We start from the raw sequence: 12,244 nt of genomic DNA, 5'->3' as shown, positions 1-12,244 counted from the left end.
CCTAACTACACTTTTAGCTGTAATTTGTCATTTTAGGAAATTAACTCTTTCAGGACCGAGTGTTTTTGAAGAGACTTCACCTCTGAAATGTATATTTTATTGTCTCAACGCGATTACAATCCCAAAAAATACACTTCTTGTGTATGTGTACAAGATAGCTGTCCTTAGAGTACAGGAGAAGAAAAAGAAACTTTGCAAGTCATGCCAATGGAAACTTTATGGGTGCCTTTGTTTGTAAACCAAAAAAAATAATCAATAAATATAATAAAATGTCTATATTGCTGACTCCTCTAGTTCTTTATTCACTGTCTGAGGATAGTTTGAGGTATCTTTTTTTTTTTTTTTTTTTTTTTAATAGGAAGAGTTAATGAGACAAAACGGTAAATAATAGACATCAACACCAAATTACTCATTGCCCAATTTTATTGAAATATGTCAATCCAAAACCAATACTAAGCCATAACAAAAGAACAACCTTTGTAGAATATACTGCGTCATTCTGTGGATTCAGTAGCTTCTTCCGATTGCTGCTGATCTTCCTTATTACCTGTGAATATAAATGAAGCGACTGTTGCAGCAGTACATTAAATCTGTACACCTTGTTTATGTGTAGAAATAATACCGATTTTACAGCATTTCCTCTTATGGACAGCTAAATGTCCATACCTGCATAGCTATCGCTGGTTCTAAAAATAAATTGTTAATCCTTTTGTGTGCACCAGCTTTTGTATTCACATGTCAGCACTTTACAATGTGTATTAAGAGATTGAGTTGTTCTATTTTAAACAAGCTTGAGGGGGTCACCTTTACTGCCATACAGTTCTTTCTGTGCTCTAACTCATTCTTTATTATGTTAGTGGCTATACTGAATTTGTTAAAGTCCTCATTTGCTCAGTCTTTTTAATTACTTTACTAGCCATATACAAATTTGAGCAATACAAGGATGCAGCATCGTAGTGTATCGCCTTCATTTACCTTATATTTAATTTTGTACTTCTTTAATGCCAATTGTGTTCAGTAGGATTGTCTGTGTTGCTGCTTGGAGTTTTGTTTGTCGTGGTTACCAACTGTCAACACATGCTTCAGCAAACACTACTCCCCGCTTATTGTGGGGAAGCTATTAAAAATGTATCTTTAAAGTATGAACTGGTGTGTTTTCTAACCAACCTGTGGAATTGGGTGGAGTGTTTTGAGTCTGTGCTTCTGGAGGAATCTGACAAAGCATGACCTCAATTAAGAATCCACAGAACTTGTGGAGCAGCCCTGTGGGGAAGAAATGGAGTGGAAATTCAGGTCATACAGCAAAGTGCAGAAACCCTTTTGTTGGCAGTGAATCTAATTAAAATATCTTTCTAGTACTGCCATGTTTTCACTTATTTTTGGTTCCTTTTCATCAGCTACTATATGTTGATGAGAAAAGAGTGAAGTTGGTCAAATGAATCCAATGTGTACTTGGGATACTAATACTGTAAATGCCTGTGAATTATCCTTTATGCAACAATTTCAGACAGAGAGCAAGGCTTGTCTGAATGTTTGTGTGTTCCAAGTGGTGTTGAATATTCTTGCCACTCTGTTGCTTGTTTGGCAAACCACATTTTCTCTCGAACGTGTTCAGCTAAATTTGTGGGTGGTTTAGTGACGTCCTCTGCTGCCAATTTAGAACAAACCTAGACCACAGAATGTGTTTCAATTGTTATCCGAGCTGGGCCAGTCTCCAGGCTGCTACGCTTTCTGACCTACTTCTGATTTCTGGTTTGCAGATTCCCATTGTCTTCGGCTTGTATGAAACATGCAGCAAACAGTACTTTGCTTATAAAGGCAGCATTTAGGTTGAACTGTGAGGCGATTGCATTTACCTTGGTCTGTGTAAGTGATTTCCAAACACAAATGCTACAGGGAGAACTGAAGCTTTGAATGAACAGGCAAAATAAAGGGGGGGGGGGGGGGGGGGGGGGGCTTCTAAAAAACTGCTTTACACTGCTGATAGACAAGTATAACCAATTTATATACTGTAGGTGCAATATCTAATTCCCAGTTAAATGAGGACTGACCTAGTTTTAATTATTTTCTATGGAAATGTGTCATTTTATTTTTCATTTTAATAAAAATTGTATGTATCTCTGAGTTCTGCTTAAAAAGTAGGCCTAGATGAACAAATTTAGCTATGAAAGTCACATTTGAAAGCTTAGCATATTATAGGATAATACGGCTTTTACATGGAAATGGTTCTGAGCTTTCCAATATAGTATTATTTCTTAAAAACCTGAATAACCAGACCCCATGTTGGCATAGTGATGGCTCTTTCAAAATGGAGGTGTAGCCTGTTCTTCCTGTCATAGAACTAGTACATAAATTACATGTATAGTACTGTACATAGCTTTTGGTTCAAACCACAATTAATGCTGACTATTGAACTTAATGGGACGTTTTGTGAAATAAGATCATTTGGCCAGTAGACACAATGTCAATGTAATCTTTAGCAGACCAAAAAAGTCATTCTGACCTTAAAAATAAATTGCTCACATTGAAACTTTTTATAAAATCCTGAACCATGCTGTGCCCTCCGAGGCAACTATTCTTAATAGCCAACTCACTGGGATTTTAATTTGTAAATATGTGTAGTTTAAAGTTGTAATGTCGTACAGTCATGTTCAATTTTATGTGATTCATGACCTTGACTAACTGGTTACAACAGTAGTTTTCTGTCTAGTCAAAGCAGACCGTGCTGGTTGTCCAGGTTATTAATAGCCCTAGAAATTGACCTGGTAAATGAGCAGCCTTCCTCCTTGTAGCTGCATCTCTGTCACTGAGTATGCTGCAGGTGGAGATTATTCATTTTATACTGATACCAGTATTCTGATGACTACTTGTACATGGGGATTACAAAGTATAAAACCTTTTTAAAAAGGGTTCAGAGACACAGTTCTTACCTGCAGTTGAAAATATTCCTCCAACAATCCCGCAAATCCTTGTAGCAAACTGACCTATGGCTACCCCTTCTTCTGTGATCTTTACTGTCAGGGAGCTAATGTCATACCTAATGAAGATCCCAGGTATTCCCTGGTGTTCCTTGCTGACGTTGACGGTTGTGTCCTGCAAGATATTAAGCAATAAAAAAAACAACATTGCAAGATGCCTACCAACGTGTTTCATTAGGAATATACTGATGTGATTTAACCAATGCTGCTTCTGCTGCCGTCTTGAGAAAGCATCTCCTTTTTCCAAATGTCCTCTGGGACTTCAGTAAGGAACGGACCTGTATAAAATCTGTCCTTACAACAGAGTAAATACAGACAATAAAACAAAGTAGGGTTGTTTAAAAAAGCAACAACAATCTAAATAGATTGACGAAGGCTAGGATAGGGTTGCAACTCTTGAAAATAAACATGCCATTTGGAAATCGCTATCACGAACAGCAATTAAACATCTTTGTATTATCTTTTCAAGCTTGCAATTATATATATACATACACACACACACACACACACACACACACACACACACACACACACACACATACACAGTACCAGTCAAAAGTTTGAGTACACTTGCTGGAAACTAGGTTTTTTATCATAATTGACTAGGTTTTACGTCACATACATTTCTGTAAATACTTGAAAATGAAAACACATGTTACAGTATTCAAAACAAAACATAAGGAGTATCAAAGCAATGTTCAAGAAAATTGAAAATTGTCTCTAACTCTTGGATTCCTGAAAATAACCACTCTTTGCCTTAATAACAGCCTCACAAACACGAGGCATTTGGTTAACAAGTTTCAGCAGGAAATCACCCGACATGTCTTCCCAGTTCTTCTGCAGCAATTCCCAGAGATGTAGGGCACTTGTGGGTCGCTTTGCTTTGACTTTTCTGTTCAGTTCATCCCATACAAGTTCTGTGGGATTGAGGTCTGGACACTGGGCAGGCCAGGTCATTAGATTGAGTTGTCCTTCACTTTCCTTCTTCGTCAGATAGTTCTTGCACAACTTTGAGGTGTGTTTCAGGTCATTATCTTGCTGACGAATGAAGGACTGCCCAACTGAAGTTGAGCTTGCCATGGACTTTGTAAAGATCACCAACTCACCAGCAAAGCAACCACAGACCATGACACTGCCTCCTCCATGCGTGACAGTGGGAACCACACATGCAGAACTCATGTGCTCACCCTCTCTGCGTCTTACAAATGCTCGGTGGTTGGACCCAGATATTTCAGATTTCATAAGACCAACTTCCACTCCTCATAGTCCACTTCCTCTTATTCTGCACTCTTAACAATGGTTTCTTTGCAGCAATTCTTCCAGTTAGGCCAGCTTCACGCAATCTCCTCTGAACAGTTGATGTTGAAACATCTGTACTTCTAGTAGCATTTAGCTGAGCTTGTATTTCAAGGTCAGTTAATTGCCGGTTTCGCTGATTCTGAAGGCACCCTTGGCCTGCCTGACCTTGTTCGGTCCTCCTGAGTGCCAGTTTCATCAAATTGTTTGATGGTCTTGGCCACAGCAGTTATAGACACTTGCAAAGTTCTTGCAATTTGTCTTAAAGATTGACCTTCATTTCTTAAAGTAATTATAGAATGTCTTTTTTCTTTGCTTAACTGAGCGTATTTTGCCATTTTCTGCTCCCTTACATTCAGGAATGACAAACTTGTGCTATGCTACCTATATTTCTAGTAATCATGGACCCTCGTCTGTTAACAGTAATTGGTGACAAAAGGTTACTTAGGTAACATGCTAGTTAAGTCAGAGAACATCTAACAAAGACACTTTTATACTTAGGCTGGTGTTCTAACACCATGTTGTACACATTTCAGACTTTTAACTGACTTGGCCTTCAGACTGAAATCCCCTTGCTTTGGGTGACCATTTCACTGAAATTGACAAGGTTTACATTTTCATTTAAAAATAATTTTTGACTGCAATTTACTTATGATTATCAGCTCATATAAGTGCATGTATCTTATAATGAAATAAGTGTTTATAAACAAGTTTATATAGTTAAAAGCATAGATAATCATGAAAAACCTGTTTTCAAGCAGGTGTACTCAAACTTGTCTGATACTGTGTGTGTGTGTATGTATATATATATATATATATATATATATATATATATATATATATAAATATATATATATATATATATATATATATTTTAAAGGCTTGTTTTTCCTGTACGACATTTCCCCCAATGCACCATGTTTGGAATTGTCATGACTGTTCCCTGAGTCGGAGCTCTGTGAACATCATAATTGGCCCCTCACGGAATATAAAGGATATTCCATGAGGGGTCTCCTGTGTTTTGCTTTCCAGGTATCCAATTAGCCCCACCACATGGTGAATACAGTAAAGCAATGATGCTGAAGTGAAACATGGTCCTAAAGGTCACAGTACAGGGTTTCAAAGAGGCATGCTATGTACTGTCTAAGCCACTGAGAATCCCAAACCCAACATATGCATCTCAGTTATAGTAACTTGTCTGTATTTATAATGGCCGGTAACCACCAAGCAAATAAGAGCAGACCACTGCACTCCAATATCAAATAAGTGGATTGAAGGGGGGAAATGAAGGGAAGAGATTGCACTCTTTAAATAAAACACCATCTATTTTATAGCAACTAAATATTAATGTACAGCTATGGCCAAAATCATGTAGGATTTTAGAGACATAAAAAAATATATATATAATATATATATATAGTATATATATATACACACACACACACACACACATAATCTAATAAAAAAAACTTCAAAATGGCACTGCAAAAGTCTACTGGAAGCCATAATAGCAGTACAGTATTTCATGTAATTCAATGTGTCAATGTAACATTATTCAGCAGGTTTCATTCAAGTTTATGAAGCAAATTAGTTAATTCTATAGGGTGATCCAAAACTTTTTCACAGCTGTACATGTGCAACTACACCAATTGGTGAGAGAGTGCATTGCATATAAGGCACAGCTGAACTTTGGTATTCACATGCCACAAAATAACTAACCTGACTGGCATCTATGCTTATATTGTAACTGGTAACTTGGGTAGATTATAAAGAATTGGTTTATGATCTCAAGACATGCAAACTAGCTCCTGCCTTCATTTGCATTCTTATCTTTATGACTGCTAACAATCTTGATAATCAGTAAGTACAGGGTTGATTTGAAATAACAGGACAACAAAATCAACAGAATCAATATTGTGGGTTCTCCCAAACTGCTCTGAATCTCTGAACTCAAATTGTTTTCCTATAGCTTCTCATGGCTTGCTGTATCACGGTTTCTAGGCAACGTGACACAGGAGAATCAGTTTGGATAATATGACACAAAATAGAGGTTTCATTTTACAGTAGGCAGAGTGGAAGGTACATTGTAGATTGATGCTGTCAGAAGTCAGATAACACAATGTACAATATGTGCTTTTTTATATATAAAGTCACAATGGGCACACAAAAAAATCAGGTTTATACATTTTAGATTTTATTAAGATCTGCCTCTGTTTAAATTGTTAAAATAGATCCCCATAATCTCATCACTGACCAATAATAAAATAAATAACATTAATAATTCAAAATAATTGTGTTAAACTGAGAAAGCAAAGTATGTAACACAAAATTGTACAAAGACTGCTGCTATGAAATTTAACAAATTAAACCCTTAATTAAACACTATTGTAAGAATCCTAAGCATGGGTGAACCAGTCCACTGGTTGGTTTAAAATGCATGCTGTGGTTTTATAATGCATGCACTAAAATAAACCGTTGTCTTGCATGCACTACAATAAACTGCATTCACTGTAGACACATTGCACACTGCAGGCTTTCTTTCTGGAAGAGGAGAGCTGTTTGGTGAGCCATAAAGCAAATGGATAAAGCAACCCAGGGAAGCCTTTTATTTCCTCTCCAATGTGTCAAATGTACAAGAACTTAGAAGGAAAGGTCAAACCGTTCTGTACACACTAATCTTTGTACTATCAAGGTTAATTTGTTGCTTTAAAAAAAGTTTTATACCGCAGTTTGGTCATCAAACCAGTAAGCCGGATTTATGGCCCTAGTTTGATATTTTGATATAAATCACACTACTGTGACGTTGTTGCCTTGTTTGAAAAAGATTCTGAATCTGTTGCAAAATACGGAGAAATAGGCAATTATTTTTATAAACAATACATAGAGGAATACCTTTTTGGAAAACTGAACTAAAACCATGTACTAGAAATTGGTCCCTGACTGGAGTTTTGTGGAAGGAAATAAGGAATGACCTAAGCAACTTCCAGAGACTCTTGGATATTGTCAGATAGATTTTCAAAGAGGCTGCACTAAGATAATAATCTAGCCAAACAGAAAGCCATGTTATTGAAATACTATGTCAAAGCTAGTGGTATGCCTATGAAGTTGATTCACATACTCTTGACACTTCCCACACATACTATTACCATGCAATAGTCTTCCATTCTTTCACTGTAGTCTGGCTAGGTTTCTGGCATTATGACGTTCAAGACATTTATGCTTTTACTGTATATAAACTGCAATCAATATGTGTTTGGCTTATATTGCCAGATTGCAATATACATATTTTATATCACTTAGACACTGAATATAATTAATTAATATGACAATCCGGCTATATAGGCGGCTATAAATGTTATTACATGTTTGTTTATAAAATAGTAATAATGATTAATCTAATGCCATTATACTGCACCAAATGGCAATGCTATACTTGACATCAAAAGAATGACATCATACATTAACAACTTACCTTTTCTGTAACAGAATACTGGTGGGTGTTTATAGCAAACTTGTATGTCTTTACTTTGGTTGGCACAACCACTAAAAAGTACTGAAACATTGTATCTGTAAAACAAAAAAACAAAAAACAAAAAGTACTTAATAGTTTATTTAAACTGACACCATTTAAAGTATAAAAGCATCAACTGCAGAAAACTACCCCAAATGGTAATAATTCAAATGTATTGTCATATGTAAGGATATAATATTTAGATGTAACGGCCTACAAACTGTATAGTGTCACTCCGAGATATAAAACAGGCCTACATTTATATACAGAGGGTTTTCACCTGTGTGTGTGGTTTTCTCACTGCCATCTAGTGGATTGACAAGTCCAGATGCAGGGTCTCCAAATGAAAAATGATTGATTCGGTGTGAGAAATTAGCTCCTGAAAGGGACCACAGCAAAAGGTTTGCAACGTTTCTTGAAAGCAATTTACAGTGTATCAGGCAGGCATTTGTGTCGAAGTATAACAAAACTGCTGCTAATGTGTAGAAAAGAAAGAGAAGTAGTACCTTCTGCACTAAACTTGCTTGACAAGTGCATGTGAACTTCAGAAACTGATAGAGGCCTGGAAATGAAAATACATGCAAAGATGTTTAAAGAACAAACACAAAAGAGGTTTTCATGTTTCTGGTAATAAGTTTTGGTTATGATTATAAATGGGATTAAACCTGTAAAACCTGAGTGGGTGCTGCTTAAAAAAAAGCTTTTCTGCCCTAAAGATCAATTGAAATCCTTTTAAATCCTTTTTTTTCTGATATTGATCCCCCCCATTTATTGTGCTAAAAATGTTTTGGTTCTTAAATACAACAGGAGATGATCCTATAAAATATGATTGATAATGTTAATGTAACATCACTCATAAGCATTATTCATTTAGCATTCCAATCAAGCTTGAATGTCAGTATAGTCATAACTGATACATACTTTCCAAGAGAAATATGGAAGTTTCCAGCGACTTTGTTTACTTGGATTGACCCATGAATTCTGCATGCATTAGGGGGATCTGCAGGCTTAATTTCTCTAGAGTAAAGAAAAAGGTTTATTGTCTTTTGTTTTAATGTTAACAACCCCAACCATGTTCATCTTTTTTAATATTCAAGCCAGGTATCACATAGAAAATCTGTAAATTGTTTTTTCCATATCCAAACCAGTTCACACAGGTTGTGGCTGGAATTCTCAGCAGGGATTTATGAAGAACTACATGTTTATTGTAAGTAAACTGAGGACACTAGAAATAAGTCACAAGGGAACATTAATATGAGAATATGACACACAAAATGTAAATTGCACTACTCATCTATTTCTGTTTTAACTATCTGAAAGATGGAATATAGTGTGTATTGATTTGAGTCGATTTTATTTTTGCCGTCAGTATTACCTTTGTGGCATTCTTTGCAGACTGTCATTAAAGGAGGACTGGAGCAAGCTGTTCAGTATAGTATGTTCTTGATTTCTATTCTGACGGCTCTGCGTTTTCCTGGTTACGGAACATAATGAAGATGATGATGATGATGAAGGCTGTGTTTCCAAGCTAGCTTAATAAAGCCCAGTAGAGGTGTATTGTATTTCTTAGACATATTGAATAAAGACAGACAAAGAGAAGAAAGTTTTTTCCATGATGTCAAATAATCTAATGTTTACAGTCATACCAATAATAATAATAATAATAATAATAATTATAATAATTATAATAATACCTTTGCCAAGCTTGCTGTTCTGGTGTTAATTCATAATAATCCTGTTTGAGAAAATAAAGTAAATGATATGTGTACAGTCAAACAAAAGTAAATCCTGAATATAATCTTTTGCTTTTATTACTGGCACTTATATGAAATGATGCATTACTAAATGGAAGCTAACTGGGGCAGCTTGTGCTTATTCCCTTCTATTGTATATTACAGGCACTGTAATAATTGAAGTGAGCATGGACTATTACAGCAGCTTATTTCAAGTACATGGTTTGGTTGCTGGGCTGCATAAGTAGACATTACATGAAGATACAATTCTAAAGCCTGGTAAAAGTTCAGAAACATATACAATTTTATAGCAGACTCTGTAGAGCTAGTTTTTACTACACTAATGTCACAAGTCTTGGGTTACCTAATGCTTTCCGACAGTAAGTAACAGAATCTGTGATTGGTGTTAACTGATGTCAGAGAAACCGTAACCATAAGTACTACTAGTATTGTACAAATACTTTAAACTGCACTTCATTTAAAGACAATGTTTAGGATTGTTTTGAAAATGTTTTGATTATAAGGTTAAATTGTTTCAAAACACGCTCTAACCTTTGAGAGAACTTTTACAAATATTGCATCAAAAAGGAACAATATAGAGTAATGTTCAATATGAAACTCACAGGTTTATACTGGAGGTGTTCGGAACTTGTTACCATCGATTTAGCCACATCGAGAGCATCTGCACCAATTACTATCAAACACAGAATATGTACATTATTGCAGCGAGCTACTGACAGTATCTATCTCACCCAAAACATTTTACATGGGCAAAAACAATCAAGTGGAAATTAAAAGAATTCGAATTTTTGTTATCAACAATTCTAACAAAAGACTAGGCTAACTTGGCCCCAATTTGCAACTGGAAATACTGTACAAGCACTATTAAAAAGGTGCCACTTCTGTAACTATATCCAATAATTGCAACCTGACTGTTTCTTGTTGCATGGAAATTACTGAATATTTGGATAGCACTCCTGTGTAATAGTTTGTATTTTCTACATGTGGTTCATTTAGAGAGTAATGAAGATTCTTCTTTGTTTTGTGTTGCTGCTTCAACAAGGAGAACAAAAAGGACAGCTGGAACAAGAAGAATTTTTCTCCACTTTTTTGTTAAAATAAATGATTTTCAAAAAGGAACAAAAAATCAAACAAACGTACTTACAATCACATTTTGCTGCAACAGTTATATCAATATTAATTTGCAGTTTGCTGCAATAAAGAAAAAGGCATGTGTTTTAAAGTAATTTTCCAATTAATTTCTGACAATATTAATTAAAAAAAAAAAAACAATTCTTGTTTTTATATTTTCCTACCTTGTGATGTCACTGTCTACTTCATAGTCATATTTAATCCAGCTTTCTTGGAAGTACCAGAATTCCCAAAGGCTTAAAACACCAATGAGTGTGAAGGTAAGCAGAGAAACTGTATAATGTAATACGTAAGAATGGTCTGTTATTGTCATTGTGCATTGAGTTGTAATTAGTTACACACTGGATTTGAGTCAGTACTTATAGTCAGGGTCTTTACTGAACACATTTTTAAATTTGGACTAATGGTAAACAATTATTTACTGTCACTTCAAGTGAAAAAGCATACCCTTCACAAGATGGTTAATCCTGGTTAATTGTGTCCAATCAGTTGAAAAACAGACTAAATCACCTTTAAACCAATTTACGAATGAGCCACTTTTACTTATATGGTCACCATTGAGTTAGATTACTATTATTAAGTACAGAAGGTGAGGGACTGTGCAGCTCATATACGTGACAATGTCTAATTTGCAAGTTGGTTTAATGGGAGTTTAGTTAGAAATTGTGTCACTGCACTGACGAAGGCCAGTGGCTGCAACGCATCTGCATGAATCCGCATCATTGTTTTTCATTATGATGTTATAATAATAAATATATAAGCTTAACAGCAGATACCTGGTGAGTGCTTGACTTTTTACGACATTCTGTATGGAACGCTTGTAAGCCATGATAACCAGGGCTAGATCTTGAACAACTGTACATGATGTGTGTGTGTGGAAGCACAATTACATTTTAGAACATTTTTATTATTATTATTTGAAAGGTGCACATCCTAACAGTTAGCAAACTCAAGTATAAATGTAACACAACAACATTTGTACTGTATTTCTATTTCATTAACAAGTACTGTTAATAATACAGTGTCTAGCATTACATATAAACATGGTACAGTTTCAATATAATGTGCAGTTCTGACCTGTTCCACCAGCAGCAGACACTTCAGTGCAACTCTCAGGAAGTTTTGGGAAAACATCCAACTCCTTAAAAAGATGTTGGGATGACTTTCTGCTACTGAGCCGTCTTCTCATTTTTCCAAAACAAAAGTAATTTTAATATATAACCTATTGTTGTGTTGCTCCTGTATAATTCAGTGTACAACAATATCTTATGTATGTATGTGTGTATTTGTTTATATGAGTAGAGTAAGACCAAATCTGTCTGTGAGGATCTCCCGGAACAGACAGCAAAGAGGAATAGGGGAGTAGGTCTGATCACGGCTCATTGTGCAGAGAATGTGATAAAACAGGATTTGTAAGTATGTAAAAGAAAGATATTTTTAGCTTTATGACTTGAGCAAAAGCTGTAGACAACACCCAGTTCAGGTTGTGCATACCCAAGAGTTTACTGTGTGTGTGTGCTTATATATATATATATATATATATATATATATATATATATATATATATATATATA

At 35.4% G+C, this 12,244-nt stretch overlaps 1 protein-coding gene across 1 annotated transcript; it reads right to left on the bottom strand.

Moving 5' to 3' along the window:
* On the bottom strand, nucleotides 1-12,134 carry LOC121294694 (endoplasmic reticulum-Golgi intermediate compartment protein 2-like). The gene is made up of 13 exons (XM_041218693.1): nucleotides 11,748-12,134; nucleotides 10,835-10,943; nucleotides 10,684-10,730; nucleotides 10,142-10,212; nucleotides 9,480-9,520; nucleotides 9,161-9,259; nucleotides 8,707-8,802; nucleotides 8,292-8,347; nucleotides 8,066-8,164; nucleotides 7,747-7,841; nucleotides 2,931-3,093; nucleotides 1,168-1,263; nucleotides 1-547 (listed from the first exon to the last, which is right to left on the bottom strand). The coding sequence occupies exons 1-13, from the start codon at nucleotides 11,857-11,859 to the stop codon at nucleotides 495-497; spliced, it is 1,137 nt and encodes a 378-aa protein (XP_041074627.1). The 5' UTR covers nucleotides 11,860-12,134; the 3' UTR covers nucleotides 1-494.
* Between the last annotated feature and the right edge of the window lie 110 nt (nucleotides 12,135-12,244).

This window comes from Polyodon spathula, chromosome 19, assembly GCF_017654505.1.
Source record: "Polyodon spathula isolate WHYD16114869_AA chromosome 19, ASM1765450v1, whole genome shotgun sequence".
Lineage (NCBI taxonomy): Eukaryota > Metazoa > Chordata > Actinopteri > Acipenseriformes > Polyodontidae > Polyodon > Polyodon spathula.
Note: the sequence above shows the minus strand (reverse complement) of the source record. Positions and strands in the feature narration are given on the sequence as shown.